The 15,908-nt window shown below is 41.7% G+C and overlaps 1 protein-coding gene across 7 annotated transcripts in view; it reads right to left on the bottom strand.

Moving 5' to 3' along the window:
* The window catches only part of LOC136549346 (uncharacterized), a 53,480-nt gene extending 37,648 nt beyond the window's left edge, over positions 1-15,832 (bottom strand). For 2 of the 7 annotated variants that reach the window (XR_010781880.1, XM_066540594.1), the window contains exon 1: positions 15,381-15,832. Coding sequence is in view for 2 of the 7 variants with exons in the window: in XM_066540594.1 (XP_066396691.1) it covers positions 15,381-15,625 (245 nt within the window). In the remaining 5 variants the exon portion in view is untranslated. Of the gene's footprint in view, positions 1-11,869; positions 11,999-12,934; positions 13,005-13,162; positions 13,220-14,306; positions 14,413-14,601; positions 14,665-15,380 lie in introns of those variants that run through there. The other 5 variants (XR_010781881.1, XR_010781878.1, XM_066540593.1 and 2 more) reach the window with 5 other exon arrangements.
* Positions 15,833-15,908: the final 76 nt, after the last annotated feature.

Here is a 15,908-nt window from a genome sequence, read left to right on the forward strand (position 1 = left end):
ATTCAAAAAAGTTCCAGCATTTGCTATGAATCCCATAATCAAACCTTGGCCGTTCAGAGGATGGGGTGTAGATTAATTGGTCAGATCAATCCTCCTTCTAGTAAGGGACACAAATTTGTACTCTTGGCCACGGATTATTTCACCAAGTGGGGGTTGAAGCTATCCCTTTGAAGAAGGTAACGTCAGAGAATATGATCAGTTTTGTTAAGGAACATATAATTCACAGATTCGGGATTCCTCAAACTATAATGACTGATCAGGAACTCAGTTTACTTCTTCAGAATTCTGTGACTTTGCCAAAGGTATGGGGATTAAGTTGTATAATTCTTCTCCTTATTATGCAGAAGCTAATGGTCAGGCAGAAGCATCAAATAAGATTATGATTAAAATCATCCAGAAGAAGATTGATGAAAAACCAAGGAGATGGCACTTGGTTCTTAATGAAGCATTGTGGGCTTACCGAATGGCTTGTCATGGGTCCACTCAAACGTCTCCCTATGAACTGGTTTATGGGCATCATGCTGTATTACCATGGGAATTACGGTCGGGTTCAAGGCGAGTTGTGTTCTAGAAAGAATTGGCAGAAGAAGATTATAAGAATCTGATGATAGATGAATTGGAAGATTACATTTGATTCGTCTCAAGGCATGGAAAATATTGAGAAAAATAAAATACGCGTCGCCAAGTATTATAACAAAAGGTTAGGCTGAAGCAGTTCGCAGAAGGAGACTTGGTTTGGAAAACTATATTGCCAGTTGGAACAAAGGATAGGGCATTCGGCAAATGGTCTCATCAAATTGGGAAGGTCCTTTCCGAATAGTAGAATGTGTACCTGGCAATGCATACATATTGAGGACTTATTTGGAGAGGAGTTTACAGAGCTATCAATGGAAGATTTCTAAGAAATATTACCCAGTGTTGAGGTTGGTTCATGAATGTAGATCAGAAAAGCCGATAAAGAGAAAATCGCCTTTAGCCTAAAAATCAGATATAAGACTGAGAATAGCCGATATTGTTCATATCGCCTTTAGCACAAAATAGCCGATGCAGTTTGCATCGCCTCTAGCACAAGAATGTTATTGCAAGACCGGGTGTTTTCAGCAGTTTTCTGACAGTCGCAGGCAGAATTTTACCAAAAGAATCAAAGAAATAGTATTCTTCCAAAAGACGAGATTATTTATAGAAGTCCATCCTAATACAAACTACTCCTCAAATAACTTGTGAGGACGGACTGGGGGTTTGTGGATTCGGCAAGGGCAGCGGCATGATCATCGTAGGCTCCAGACGCTTCATCAATGTCGTCGATCTCGTCCGGAGCGTCCTCCAGCAAAGCCAACTGGCTGGAAGGAGTAGTCCTCGTTGGTTAGGGAGGTCATTGCCGCAGCCCGAGAGAAGCGCCAAGGTTGCACACCTTGGATGACGGCCTGATCCATACGGCCGTCCACAGCATCAAGGGTGCCTCGAATGTCTCCCCCTGGGCATTCACCTTGTCGGCAATCTTGTTCGCCACCGCCATTCAAGCGGTCATTCTCCACAGAAAGAGCTGGGCAGAAAAGAAAAAAAAATGGGTCAGCAAAGCCAAGGGAAGCCAGAATGATAAAACCAAATGAAGATATCAAACCGGTGATGGCGTCGCAGAGTTGCTTCCGCTGAGTCCTCCCATTCGGCTTGATCGATGCCGAATTTCTTGGAGACATCGCCTAGCTCCTCCCGAGCTTCATCCCTCTCTTGGCGAAACTTGAGCGCCTCCTCGTGAGAGTACAGATGGTGTGCATCTGCTGGTTTCGCCGGGCCCAAGGATTGGAATGATAGGAGCTTGAAGAGCTGGAAGAGCTGGATGATGGAGTTCCCGGTGAGCTGCTGTTGCCGGAGGAAGGAGATGATATTGGCTGGAGCTCATAACCCTTTATCCTGATGAATGAGGAAGAAAAAAATCGAAACTAAGAGATGAACAAGAAATTGCAAGGGGCAAAAAGCCGAATCGTACCCACGATGCCGGCATGCGCGATGCTCTGCTTCCTTCAGCCTCCCAGTCAGCAGGACGCTTGCACGGTCGCCACTGTTCGCCATTTGCTTTGGTGGAGGTTAGGGTTTTCTTCTGGAATGAATCGAATGATAAGGAGTGGAGGAGACGGATGTGCGAACGCTAAAGCGAAGATAGCGATGACGCTAACGGAAGGGTCTATTTATAAGCCGAAGCGAAGAGTTGTGGCGAATTCTACGGAGTCGTGGGGCGAGAATGCCGAACAGTGGAGTAGGTTTTTCCCTTTCAGCTGGCCGCTACTGGCTGGGCCAGGCATGGGTTAAATCAGACATCGCTCAACTGTCTCCCTGATTTGTTTTTGGGAGCTGTATTGTTGTCGGCTATACCCTCACAACATTTAAATTAGGATTCATTCGGCTATTGGAAGAATGGAGACAATCGGCTACATTCTAATCGAGTAATTTAAGGGAAAATGGCCGATTGCTTTTTTTGAATGAATAAAAATAAGTAAACATAAAGTGGTTGATCAAGGGAAAGAGGATACACACTTAAGTTTATTACAAACCCAATGTCTACTTGTTCAGAAGATGATTGATTGCCTCTATGGCTTCAGTCCTGATTCGGCTAACATTATCTAACACTTTTTGATCTTCATCTTCAGAACACTGGATGCTGGATAACTTGTTTTTGATTTGCTGGTCTTCTTTGATGGTCGAAGTTATCTTTAGTGAAGCTGCTTCTATGTCCTTCGGCAAATTAGCTATATGGGCCCTGTGAGACTGAATTTTTGGCATTCAGTTCGGCTAGTTGAGCTTCTAAGTCTGCTTTTTTCATCCTCCATGGCTTTAGTTCAGGCTCCAAGGTTGTCAAGAGAATTTCTTGTAGTCTGGATATGAGAGTGAAGATCTTTAATCTCCAGCTTTTTCAAAGATCTATCCTTCTGCAGAGACAACCCTCGAAGATATGTTCTTGGTTGCCCTTCTCACCATAGCAAAGTGGTCATCAAGATGGGCTGCAGATTTTAGGGGGGGGCTTGAGAGCAGAGGGATATCTTGATCAATGAGTTCAAGGAGGTCTTTTATCTGGTCTTGCATCCTGAACCAGACTAATGGATCCTTGTTCAGCAGAATGATCACCTCTTTTAGCTTGAGCCTGATTTTCCAGCGATAAGGTTTGATGAGAAGTGATCTCTTCACTTTCTCAATGATGTAGTCCTCAATAGAGAAGGAGTAACTGGTGGTTCGGTTTAGTGATGTTCTTCTAAAGAAAAGAGAAGAAGGAGGTGTTAGCCGATTGGGTAATTTTGCTAAAATATAGTATAAGACAAGGCATTACCTGCTGAGCTGATTGATCATCAGGATGGGTTATACCCTGGCTTGCTGGAGAACTTGGCTGGAGTTCAGAAGGGACGGGTTTGGAGCTTGATCAGGAGAAGTTTCCCTTGCCAGTTCATCTAAAATTTCATCTATTCTCAATAAAGTAAATGATAATGAGCATAAGAGATAGATGTTATTAAGAAAAAAAAGAAAGGAGAAAAAGAGAATTGGTTGAACAATGTTACCTATAGTCTCATCAGATTTATGAGCCTTTGAACCTTTAGCTTCATGAGTCTCTGAAGTTTCGCTATCATGGATTTCTTCATCTTCAGTAGAAACTTCAGGGGTTGGTTCTACAGGTGCTTGAGGTATTGCCTAGTGTGGGAATTTCGACTTGTGGTTGCAATGGAAGTAATGAATGTAGAGGTGGTCAGGTTTACTGCTAAGTGAGGTTGGTAATCTGATAGAGAATAAAAGGTTCATACCTTAAGAGATAATTTGGCTTTCTTGGTCCTTGGTTTCTTGGGTAAGAGAAAACTTTCAGGTGTTTTCCTTTGCTTTTTTCCTCTTGAAGATGCAGCGCTGAAGTAGCAGGAGTTCTCATAAGTGGCCTTTAAAGGTACTGAATCCAAAGTTTGCAGGAGTTTTCATGAATTCCTTTAAGTTTGGAGCATCAAACCCCAGAGCAGGCTTGGGGACCAGCCGAATAGTACTGGATTGCTTTGGCTGGGGAGTAAACTCAAGATCCTGTGCATAACCAGATGTTAAATAAGAAGTGGAATTCAAGAGCAAGAAATGATGAGCATAATGAAATACCCTCACTATCAGAAGCAAAATTGGGTTGCAAGTTTTTGCATAAAGAATGAAACTGATATTTGAAGATATGAGCATGCCATTCTTGCCACCAAGAGACAAAGAAGGGATGAGCAACAATCTATTAGCCCAAATGGAGATGGTTCGTATGTTGGCAATTCCCATCCTAATTCAAAGATTTTCTTGGCTTCCATTCTTCTGTTATTACTTCCCTTGACTTTATGATTGTTGAGAAGAGGAATCTTGGAGGCAGTTGGCCACATCCTATTGTCTGGCCACCATATTTGGATAGTAGAATCATAGGTGGATTGCACTACCTCCCATGATGAAATTTGGCTGGCAGAGTGCAAGGTTTGATAAAGGAGTTGAAAATCTCCATGGATTCTTGACCTGAACAACCAATTTCATAGCTAAACTTGCAGGGCAAAGTCAAATTTCATTTTCTCTGTAAGGAAACCAGAGCACATTGCCAAATCCTTTGAAAAATAAGCTTGAAGAAATGACCGATGTCTATGTCAATGCTTATAGATGCTGCTGCTTCCCCATAAGTCTGACAAGCCTTAACCTTTGGCTGTACTGCCTTCAGCATAGTTAACTGAAGGAAAAACTTAGATTGAAGAGGCTCACAGAGGTTATCTGATGCATATATAGCTGGAGCCACATTTGAATTAGCCCCAGGGACCATTCACACAAGAGATTTCTCCACCTTGGCGCATCTGAAGAGTAATCTGATGCATCATATGATAAACAGACCCTAAGAGATATTTGCCTAGTGGGATCTGAGTGCCTGCAGCTAAGTCTTCAGCCATCACCATGTGATTTAGGGTTGGTTCATTAGATTTTCCACAGAAGATGAATCTGCATAGCCACAATTCATGAAGGCTTTCAACTCTTGTCAGAGACGGTGCCAGATGCATTCATGTAGTTCTGGATGTGTTTGACCCATCCACATCCAGAGCTAACGGCTCTTTGATTACTTTTGCTCTTGTACTTATAGGGGTATACTGGCAGTGACACGTTCAAGCCAGTCATCATGAACACGTCGGCTAGAGTGATGGTCATCATACCATGACCAAAGATGAAGGCATTAATAGTGTAGACCAAAAATAGGAAGCTGCTATCAAAAGAGAATCATTTCTGGGTGTTTCTGCTATGGATAATTCCAGACAATGACTGATGTCTTGACTTTCCCAGTGGCTGCTGCTTTTCTCCAGCATTCTCCTGTACCAATTCAGCCATCCGGCGATTGGGGGAAATGGCCAATTCTTGAATGTGTTTGGCCATCGGTTTGGCGAGATGATCCCAGATTTGAAAGGGATTCTTTGGGTTTCCTTCTCGATAATTTCAGAAGGGTCAGGATTTCCCATTGGGCCGAGGAAATAGGAGTCGAGGTTGGCAGCATAGGGGATCAAAATTTGGTTCTTGTATTCCTTTAGAAGGTGATTGAAATCAAAGAGGAATAAGCCAAAAGAGGAACGGGAGGATCAAATGAAAATTGCCGAATATAAGTAAAGTTTACCTCTGGGATTTCATCCTGGGTCGCCATTGAAGATTCAAAGTAGGTCCGAGGTTGCGCTGAAAGCTTGAATTTTTGGGCAGTGGCTGCGGTGTTGAACGGTGCTGACCTAGGAGGAAGAAGGAGCTTGTGGTCAATTTCAGAATAAAACAACTTTTATCCCGAAATTGAGGGGGCATGTGTTAACACTGGATTTTGGTCGATTCTGGAGGATGATAGGTGGACCCGCATGTGGGAAGAAGGGTATTCGGCAAACAAAACAAGCGGTCGGCTAAATGCTTGTGCGGTCGGTTACTCCAGAAGGCGGTGACTCCATTCGGGAAAGCAGAAGATGGCAGGCGAGGCCGATCAAAAAGATGAAAGTTGTAATAATAAAGGACTCTGAGAGTTTAGGGTAAGGAATCGTAAGTTTCCAAGTTTGTTTAAAAGTTCCTTTGTAAATCGTAGTCTTCTAGGACTCGTGTTTTGTCTAGGGTATAAATATTGACCCTCGACCATTGTAATAAGGGTTCACAACCAAATCAATACAACCGGCCCCGTGCCAACTTTCGAGTCCTTTTGTCGTGTCGTCGAGTTCTTCGAGAGGAGTCATCGATCCGTCGACCTCTGTAAGTTCCGACAACCTTGTTATCATGTTTAGTATCATGCGGTGGATTTAAACGTGATGCAAGTAGTCTTGTTTGTTTTCAATGGTCGTGTGGCGGATCTTTGTTTGACAATCAAGAAGTCTTTGCTTATGCTTTGTTTATGAGTAGATACCGTGTGGCAGGCGTTTGCTCAATATGCTTAGTGAAAGCAAGATAGTTATCGGCTCTATTAGATATGGCAAATCTAAATAGATTCATTAAGTTATCCAGTGTTGCATGTTTTAAATATTTTATATATTTGTAACACACTTCTGCCCAATCTAGATTGATATTGTTCGGCTCTCTCTTATGGTTTTATTCGTGCTTCGACAATCATTGCTTTTCATACTACCTTTGCAAATAGATAACATGCTCATAATGGCTGAGTTATTTTAATCTAGATTGTCACATGTCGCGGGTTCATGCATGTTAATCACGTTTAAGCTTTAACGAAACCAGGTATCGTGTGGCAGATGCAGGTTTTAGATTAGTTTAATCGTTTTTATTTGCACGTTCCTTCTTCATGGACCCCAATTCGGCTGGACTGCTGAGCTTGGTTATGCATTAACTCATAATTAATTTCACTTGTTTCAAACATGTCTTCCCATGCACATGCATTCGGCAATCAGGTCTTTACGTGCATTCATCTTACGATTAGCTGAATGGTTTATAAACTTGTTGGCAGACAGCTCTCTATAGCCGTATGTCGTTGTAAGTGGCTTCAGGGCCGTATATGTGGAACTGTCTGGTCTCACCCGACATGTTCCGGTTTGGCATTTAATTGTTTTATCCCTTGTTAGTTTTCAGGTCAAACTGACTGGCACGCTTCCGGATCACGAATCACCCGGGAACCCGATTGAAGCCACGCTTTCCGGCTTGCTATGTGTGAGGCACAGTGTGTCACATTTTGTGTCAACATTAGTGTAACCAGGCAAGGTTTTGTCCCTATATCTTTGAAGACGATTGATAATCGGCTCAATATCATCATGTAATCATTATTATAATGGATGCCAACGTTGAATGGTTGAAATATCTTGTTGAACAGTATCGAGCTAATAAGACCGATGCCTATGAGGCTATTGATGATTTTGATGAGCTCGATAAGTTGGGCCAAGCTTTTACGTCGATCGATCCTTTGGAACGGGTTGATATTGGCGATGGCTCTATGCCCTGGCCGACGTTTATTAATCAAAACTTGGAAGCCAATTACAAAGAAGAGTTAGCCGCGCTTCTCAAGGAATATGTTGATTGTTTTGCATAGAATTATACAGAGATGCCTGGATTGAGCCGAGAGCTTGTTGAGCATCGGCTCCCCATTAAGAAAAGATTCAGGCCTTTCATGCAAAACCCCAGTCTATTTAATTCTACAATTTATGATAGGATTAAAGAGGAGATTAATCGGCTGTTGCAAGCGGGGTTTATTCAGCCATGCAAGTATGCGGAGTGGGTCTCTAATATTGTGCCTATTGAGAGAAGGATTCTGGAAAGATTGGAGTCTATATTGATTTTAGAGATATGAATAGAGCTACTCCGAAAGATGAATATCCTATGCCGATATGCTTATTGATGATGCTCCAGGACACCGGGTTATTAGCTTTCTTGATGGTAATGCTGGTTATAATCAAATTTTCATGGCCGAAGAAGATATGTCTAAGACGACCTTCATATGTCCTAGGTTTGTTGGTCTCTTTGAGTGGGTTGTGATGACATTTGGGCTGAAGAATGCAGGTGCTACTTATCAAAGAGCTATGAATTTGATTTTCCATGATCTAATTGGGGTGATTATGGAAGTTTACATTGATGATATTGTGATTAAATCGGCTGCCCATAAATCTCATTTGGCCGATTTGCATCTTGCTTTTGAGAGGATTCGCCGCTATGGATTAAAGATGAACCCATTTAAATGTGCTTTTGAAGTATCGGCTGGAAAGTTCTTAGGCTTCATAATTCATGATAAGGGCATAGAGGTTGATCCCAAGAGGATAGAGAAGATCAAGAAAGTTCAGGCGCCTACATGCAAGAAGGACTTGCAAAAGTTCTTGGGAGAAGTGAACTACTTAAGGAGATTTATTGCTAACTTGTCTGGAAAAATTATTCCTTTCACCCCTATATTGAAGCTGAAGGATGAATCTGAATTCACTTGGGAGGCAAAGCAACAAGAGGCATTTGAGAAGATAAAGGAATATTTGTCAGCACCGCTAGTTCTTCATGCACCTAGAAGAAGAGTTCCTTTCAAATTATATATTGCCATTGAAGAGAAAGTAATTGGGGCTATTTTGACTCAAGAAGACGAAGGTAAAGAATATGTAATAGCTTATCTTGGTCGCCGTCTTCTTGATCCCGAGACAAGGTATGCCCATATAGAGAAATTATGCTTATCATTGTATTTTGCTTGTGCTAAGATAAGACATTATCTTTTGTCTAGTACATGTGCTGTTGCTTGCCAGGCCAATGTGATAAAGCACATGTTATATCGGCCAATTCTTCGTGGAAGGATAGGCAAATGTTGCTCATTTTATTGTTGAGCATGGTATTGATTTAGATGATGAAGTCAATTACCTTACTTTTACTCCATGGAAATTATGTTTTGATGGATCAGTTTGTAAAGATGGCCAAGGTGTTGGTATTATTCTTGTTTCTCCTAATGGTGCTGAAATTAGAATGTCAAGCCAATTAGATTTCTATTGCACCAACAATCAAACCGAATATGAAGCTCTCTTATTCGGGTTGACCATGTTGCGTTCCATGGAGATAAAACATGTTGAGGCTTATGGTTGTTCCTTCCTAGTGGAATAGTAAGTTGCTGGTGATTTCAATGTTTAGAAGGGTCACTAAGAACTGTCTTGATGCTTGCCTTGATGTCATTGACTATTTTGCCGAATTTCGAATTCGGCATATTCCGAGCCATGAAAATCAAAAGGCCAACATGTTAGCTCAATAAGCATCTGACTACGATGTTGGTGGGCACAATTTTTATATTCAAGAATAGTCGATGCATGAAATTTAAAGCTTTTCCCGTGCAGGTACGATCCAGTCGGCTTCCAGTCGGCTAAGCCGACTCACCCTCTGCAGAAGCCCAGTCGGCTAGGCCGACTGCCCTAGTCGGCCAGGCCAACTCCTCCAGGTCGGCTAAGCCAATTGCCCCTATCAACTCAGCCGACTCCTCTGTGACCAGTCCAATCAATTCACCCGTGAAGTTACCAAATCGGCCTGATGTAACCTCCAGTGATGTCGGGGCCGATTTAGAAGATTGGAGGACTGCCTTGCTGAGATATTTACGTGATCCAAGTGCTAAAATTGATAAAAGTGTTCGATGGAGCACTTTCAAGTATGTGTTGTATAATGATGAGCTCTATTGGAGAACCGCCGAAGACTTGTTGCTTAAGTGCTTGGGATCAGATCGAGTAAGAGTGGCTATGGGAGAAGTCCATTAAGGCATTTGTGGTACGTATTAATAAGCCCCCGAAGATGAAGTAGTTATTGCGTAGAGCCGGTTTTTATTGGCCTACTATGATGACCGATTGTTTTCGTTATTGGCCTACTATGGATACAAATACTCTGCCAACACGATCCATATTCACCCCTAGCTCCGAGAAAAAACCAAATGCATGTGCAATGTCAACATTTAATACTGGTAATGTGTACTTTGGATTGAGAAAAACTATTGTGTCTTTATTTTCTCAAAATTTAGTAGAGATGCCTCAGTCGCCTTTCTACCCTTCTACGTATAATCGAACTTAAAAGCAGGAAGATCCTAAAAAATAGAAGAAACTAGAAGGATGCAAACACGTCACAGCAGGTTTTTTCTAGAAATATAGATGCATAAGTATGAGATTGGTCAACATGGTTATTGCATCGGATCTAGTTAAAACTGCGCAAGTAAATGGAAAAACCTAATAAAAAGCTATTGAATCAAATTATGGAATGATTGGTTGTCCATACCTGAAGTATCTAGTGAGAGGTGACACCAATACATGAAGTAGTAATTGTATTTAGTGAGGGATGATGTGGCATTTACTCGTAATAACTTGAGGCAGTACGTCGCTCAAATTCGGAAAAAATATTCGTTACTCAATTCTGACATCTACACAAAGCAGTTTTGACCTTGCATGCAATTTTCGTACCTACCGAGCAACTCACGTGTCGCACGACGGTTAAAACTAACGTAAGCAACTGCCACATCATTCATTAATTTACAAGTAGAAACTAAGCAATTAAGCAAAAGCAATCGTGATGAGTTTCCCCTTTTTTTAAAAAAACTACATCATTATCAATTCCTCGAGCACACGCCTTCCATCCTTGATTTTCCATTGGTGCACGATTCATTCAATCATGCTTTCACAGAATTTTGTCACTCTTTCTTTGCATGCATAAGTTTGATCAGACTCGAACATACGGTTAGAGCATCTCCATCAAATTAACACTGCCCAAAATGAATCCCCTACTTCTCTATCTGGTTAGCCGCCTATTTCAATACTACCTATTATTTTTGTTCGCTCCAGCTACGTTGCTACCTAAAATACGCCACCCAAATCCATGCTCACAGAGAATGACATGTGGGACCCATATATCATCCCCTTTGTTGTCACCATTGACGAACTCGGCCTTGGGGATGGGGAGCAGGACGCCGTCGAGGGAGTGGCTGGAGGAGGCCGCGCCGGGAAAGAATCATGCCGGGGCAAAGCCTCGCCCCGTGTGCCGGGAGCTGTGACGGCAGCGGGGTGGCAGAGCCGCGCCAGGAAGTGGCCGGGGAGGGCCGTGCCATTCCTGGTCACGCCGCCGGGGAGCCACGTCGGGGCAGGCCACATCACCGAAGAGGGGCACACAGTTGGGGCAGACCGCATGGGGAAGAAGTCAGAGAAAAAAAACTAGGAGTGGAGTAGGGGGCCAACAGGAATAAAAGGTGATGGGTGAAAAGTAGGAGGCCAACCAAGGAGTGGAGTAGGGGCCAACAGGAATAGGAGGTGATGGGGAAAAATAGGAGACCAACAAATTTTGGGGTCTAGTATAGGACCTGCTAGAGTTGGTTTTTTTATCTCCACTAACCAAATCCAAAGTATGGAGTTAAGTAGGGGGCACTGCTGGAGATGCTCTTATGCATAGAAAGAAATGGCATTAACTCTTGTCGAAACTTATCACACTACAAGAAATCCTTTAATCCATGACGATTCAATTCCGTCACCGATCGCTAAATAACCGTCACAAAATAGCATCCGTGACGGTTTTAGGTATCGTCATGTATTGAGCATCATGGATTGATGTGCATGACGGTTATTTGAAAACCATCATAGATTAACGCAATCCATGACGGTTATAGACCGTCATAGCTTAGCCAGAGACCCACTTAGCCCAACCCAAGCCCAATGTTTGTGATAGAATATAACCGTCATAGATTGAATAGCCACATCATCATTTATACAATGACGTGGATGTTGACATCACAACCAATTGCCACGTATTTAGCACATCAATAGTATAATAACATTCATCACAAGATACACCAATCATACAATAGACATTTATTTATTCATATAATAATGAATAGATGTATACAATGGTAATAATGAGTTGATGTATACAATGGATTCAGCATATACAAACTTATAGGCTAAAAATACAATATACATGATAGAAAAAATAATAAACTTTGATGTACTTCATCCTTCGACGTGATGCAATGCGTTGAACGCGAAGACAGCCATGGACATATGACTTATCCACAACAATAAACGATCTTGACAACCTGCAGGATATTTGGCATACTTGTGAAGCTCGCAGCAAGACCACGGATGGGACAAAAATCATACAAACAAGAATGATGGCACCAGGGAAAATTTGTTCTATTGAGCAGCAACAAAAAAGATCATCCATTATAGCTTCCACTATTAAATAAATGAAATTAACTAGTTAAAGAAAAAATGGTCGGACAAAAAGTATCCCCTCTAACAAATAATTCTTCGAGACTTCCCATTTCTACAAATATGACATGAATGATATGAGATTGCAGCTTTATTTTATTCAGTCCATCACATTTCTTAAATATTATATTGCCATCATTGGACTAACAAAAAACCATCGTTGGACTACCTTAATTGCACTCTTTCAGTCGCTCAGACCATTCATTAGGAAAAAAAATTACCTCAACACTATCTCACAATGCAACAACAGATAATTATCTAAGAGTAACAAATGCTGGTTTGGACTGAACAAATTGATATGTTCAATTTGATGGGTGTGCATAATTTTATCTCAATGGAAGAACCAATCCCTATAGCAATTACTTTTGCTCTACCAACTACAACAATGGTGTCCTAGGAAAACATACAAGTCTCAGAGATGGCAGAAAGATAAATGCAGAGGTAGCTAACTAACCTAGAACCAACAAGTAAACCACTGAACCAACAAATAACTCAAATAACCCATCTACATCTAGAAAGGTAGAGTTGATAGTGACCCTATAGGTTTTCAGTCTGAAAAATACATACAGCAAGGAACTGATCTCCCTGCTGCAGACCTGCTTCTAGAAATAAAAAGTTGCAGAACAAAATACAAATCAATGTGGTCAGGAACAACTACTGCTGTCAATTGGCAAAGGAAAAATAGCACATAAATGCTACAGACCAGAGATAAAGCTTGAATAATCACACAAGCAAGGAACTGATCATTAGCTAATGATTACATGAGAATTAATTCACCGTTTCACCTTGTAGCTTGAACATGACATTTCACCTATGTGAATCTACACTGCCCTGCATCATGAGATAAAAATGTTGCTGCTCAAACCTGTAGAAAACAGAGCTAAGCTATGCAGTGCCAAATTGCTGCTTATGCTGCCCAACAGTGGTCTAGCTGATGGCTTCAGTTGCTCTAAACTGCAGAGGTAAAATATCATGGAGGCTGTACATACCTTTCGACTCTGTAGACTGCATCTTGGACCTTCCTATGCAACGTCGCTTCCTTCTTTCTAGAGAGTAGAAATTATCATCAATAAAATAACTGCAGATTAATATGTGTGTACTATACAAACAGTACAAAAAATTAATTCTACTTCCAAGAGAGTGGCCTCAGAAATTAATCACAGTCAGACCAACGTCTCTACAGCAATCACAATCTCTGAAAAACTTAAACTATTGTCCTAGCTAGTTTACTCAGGAACCTTGAACATATGTTGATTGGTAATAATTTAATAAAAAACACTAGAGACATTCAGATTTGAACGCCACACATCACAGGTACAAGTAAATCTATGAGTGAATCTGCTATCCCATTGCTATCACATTATGACTATCATTACAAATCTGAAGGCCTTTTGTTCTCCTCTCTTTTTTTATACATGTAAAGTGTCCAATGTCAATCAGCTCTCTTCCCTATTCTCATGTAAGCATGAGTAAAACAATATGTTCCATCCAGGTTGGTTTGAAATATACTTAGATGGTTTTGTTATAACCTTGTGTAGGTAGCATTCTAATTTAATCATTCTAACAGTTCATGTGGCTTTGTTTTCAAAGAATACAGTTCAGAATTGAGAGTGCAACCGGTGGTGTGTAAGCTTGAAACTTTATCTTGAAAGCATACAGGTCATTGTCTTTCCAAATTCTAGCCACTAGCTGATTTCAAGTACAGAAATTTAAAATAATATGCTGCTACTGAAACTAAGGGAAGAAAATGATAAATCTGTACTTGATATTTGCTTGCAAGCAAATTAAATGGCACTACATAAGAAAGAGTCAAATGCAATTAGTAGTGAATAGGCACAAAAAAGGAAGGGGCAGTATTGGTATTTGGTAATAAAGTTATACTAATCTGCAGTCCACTGCTCATGTATTAAGAAAATGTAAAGATCCCATGTGTAGTTAGTCTACAGGTCTATAGTTTACACAAGAGTAGAAGAAACAGAGCTCATGAAATTTAACTAGTACAGATCATAGTAGTAGGGAGTATTCATATGAATTCAGTAATGTGGGACATGTATATGCATTTGCTCAGAATTCAGTAATGTGGAACCTGTACATGCATTGGCTCAGAATTTAATTACAAGTTGAGAGCTGCACCTTTACTGAATGTTGATGTCGACCTGCTTGTTTCCCTACAAACTGTCAATCAGCACTCTTTGCAATTCTACAAATGGTTTGTTCTAAAAGAATGTACAAAGTAAATCTGCTAAGAAATAAACAGATAGCAGGAAAAAGAATTAAACAGATAGCAAAGTAAATAAGCACTCCTTGCAATGCTACAAAGTCAAGATATGAACAAAGAATTAAAGATATAGCAGAACAACATGTGGCTCTTAACACAGGCCCAGATTGATCGAATATAAAACAGAAATCAAATAGAAAGGGAACAAACCTGTTCTTGATTTTCTTTGACAGGTTTTCCATGTCATGCTGCTGCCCAAGCCATGCATGCTTCCTCCAAACACATATGAGCATGTAAATACAATTGTCAATAGGTTCATACACCAACTGAACATAAATCTATTTAGGTGACATGAAGATATGCTACAGGCTATTTATTTTCTTTAGCTACTGTAAGACTAGACAAATCTGGCTTGTTTTCAGCTTAGAAACAGTACAAATATCAATAAGCAAGTAAGACAACATTTGAACAAAGCACTCCGTTCTCTTCTATGGTAAACTATCTACTGATCTACTCTTTCTTTCTGTCCTCACTACTAAACATAAGTAATGAAACAGAACAACTGAACAAGTAGTTCTGCATTTTCAGAAATCAATAGAGAATATTGTTAGTAACTACATAATTATTTTGTAGGTGGAGTCTGACAAAATACTGTGAACATACTACTACCTCCTGTCACATTCATTTGACCTTCAGGTAGAGCTTACAAGCAAGGTTGTTACAATGTAGTTAGAATGTCTAGCTTCTCTATCCCCTATGATCTCTATTAAACTGAAGCCTCACCGTCTGTTACTCTATGTATAGCCTATTGATATTTTGCAAGAACAAGGATCTTCAACAACCAAGACTCGAGATCCAGAACCTACCAAGACGCCAGATCTAGAACATCGGTTCCTCGAGCAGGCTGAGCATTGCAGGTAAAGAATTGAGTTCCTAAGAGGCACACACAGTAGATGGATGAGGAGGGAAGCGGATAGGTGGGCACTTACGCTGATGTCATCAATCTCCTTGCTGGACCTCTTGCTGAACCAGTAGCACCGCGCGCCGCCCGATTTGTAGCCCCACGCCACAGCGTCACTGCTTCTCCGCGCCGCCGTAGCCCTGCGCCACCTCTTCTCCGCGCCGCCGTAGCTCCGCGCCACCTGCCCCGGGCCGCCGCGTCGCCGCAGCTCAATGCCACGGCAACCCCGCGTCGCTGCTCTGTGCCACTGCAACCTAGCTCGCTATTCCGCATCGCCACTACTCCACGACGCCAGCAGCCACCGTGCCGCCGTAGCCCCACACTACTGCTGCTCCGTTTCTGGAGTTTGAGGAGAGAGAGGATGCGGTGGCCGGGTGGCGGTAAGTGAAGTTAAGCGACTCGTGGAGGATCGGGAGGTAGGAGACGGAGGGAGAAGTATCGACTGCGGATGGAAGGACCGAGAAGTGTGCTGTTGTGGGAGATCGGGAGGAGTATTGGGCTAGGGTTTGCCTTCGTTCTTCTACTCCAACGCCGGTAGTGGGCTGGAATGGGCCTT

This window comes from Miscanthus floridulus, chromosome 4 (assembly GCF_019320115.1).
Source record: "Miscanthus floridulus cultivar M001 chromosome 4, ASM1932011v1, whole genome shotgun sequence".
Classification (NCBI taxonomy): Eukaryota; Viridiplantae; Streptophyta; class Magnoliopsida; order Poales; family Poaceae; genus Miscanthus; species Miscanthus floridulus.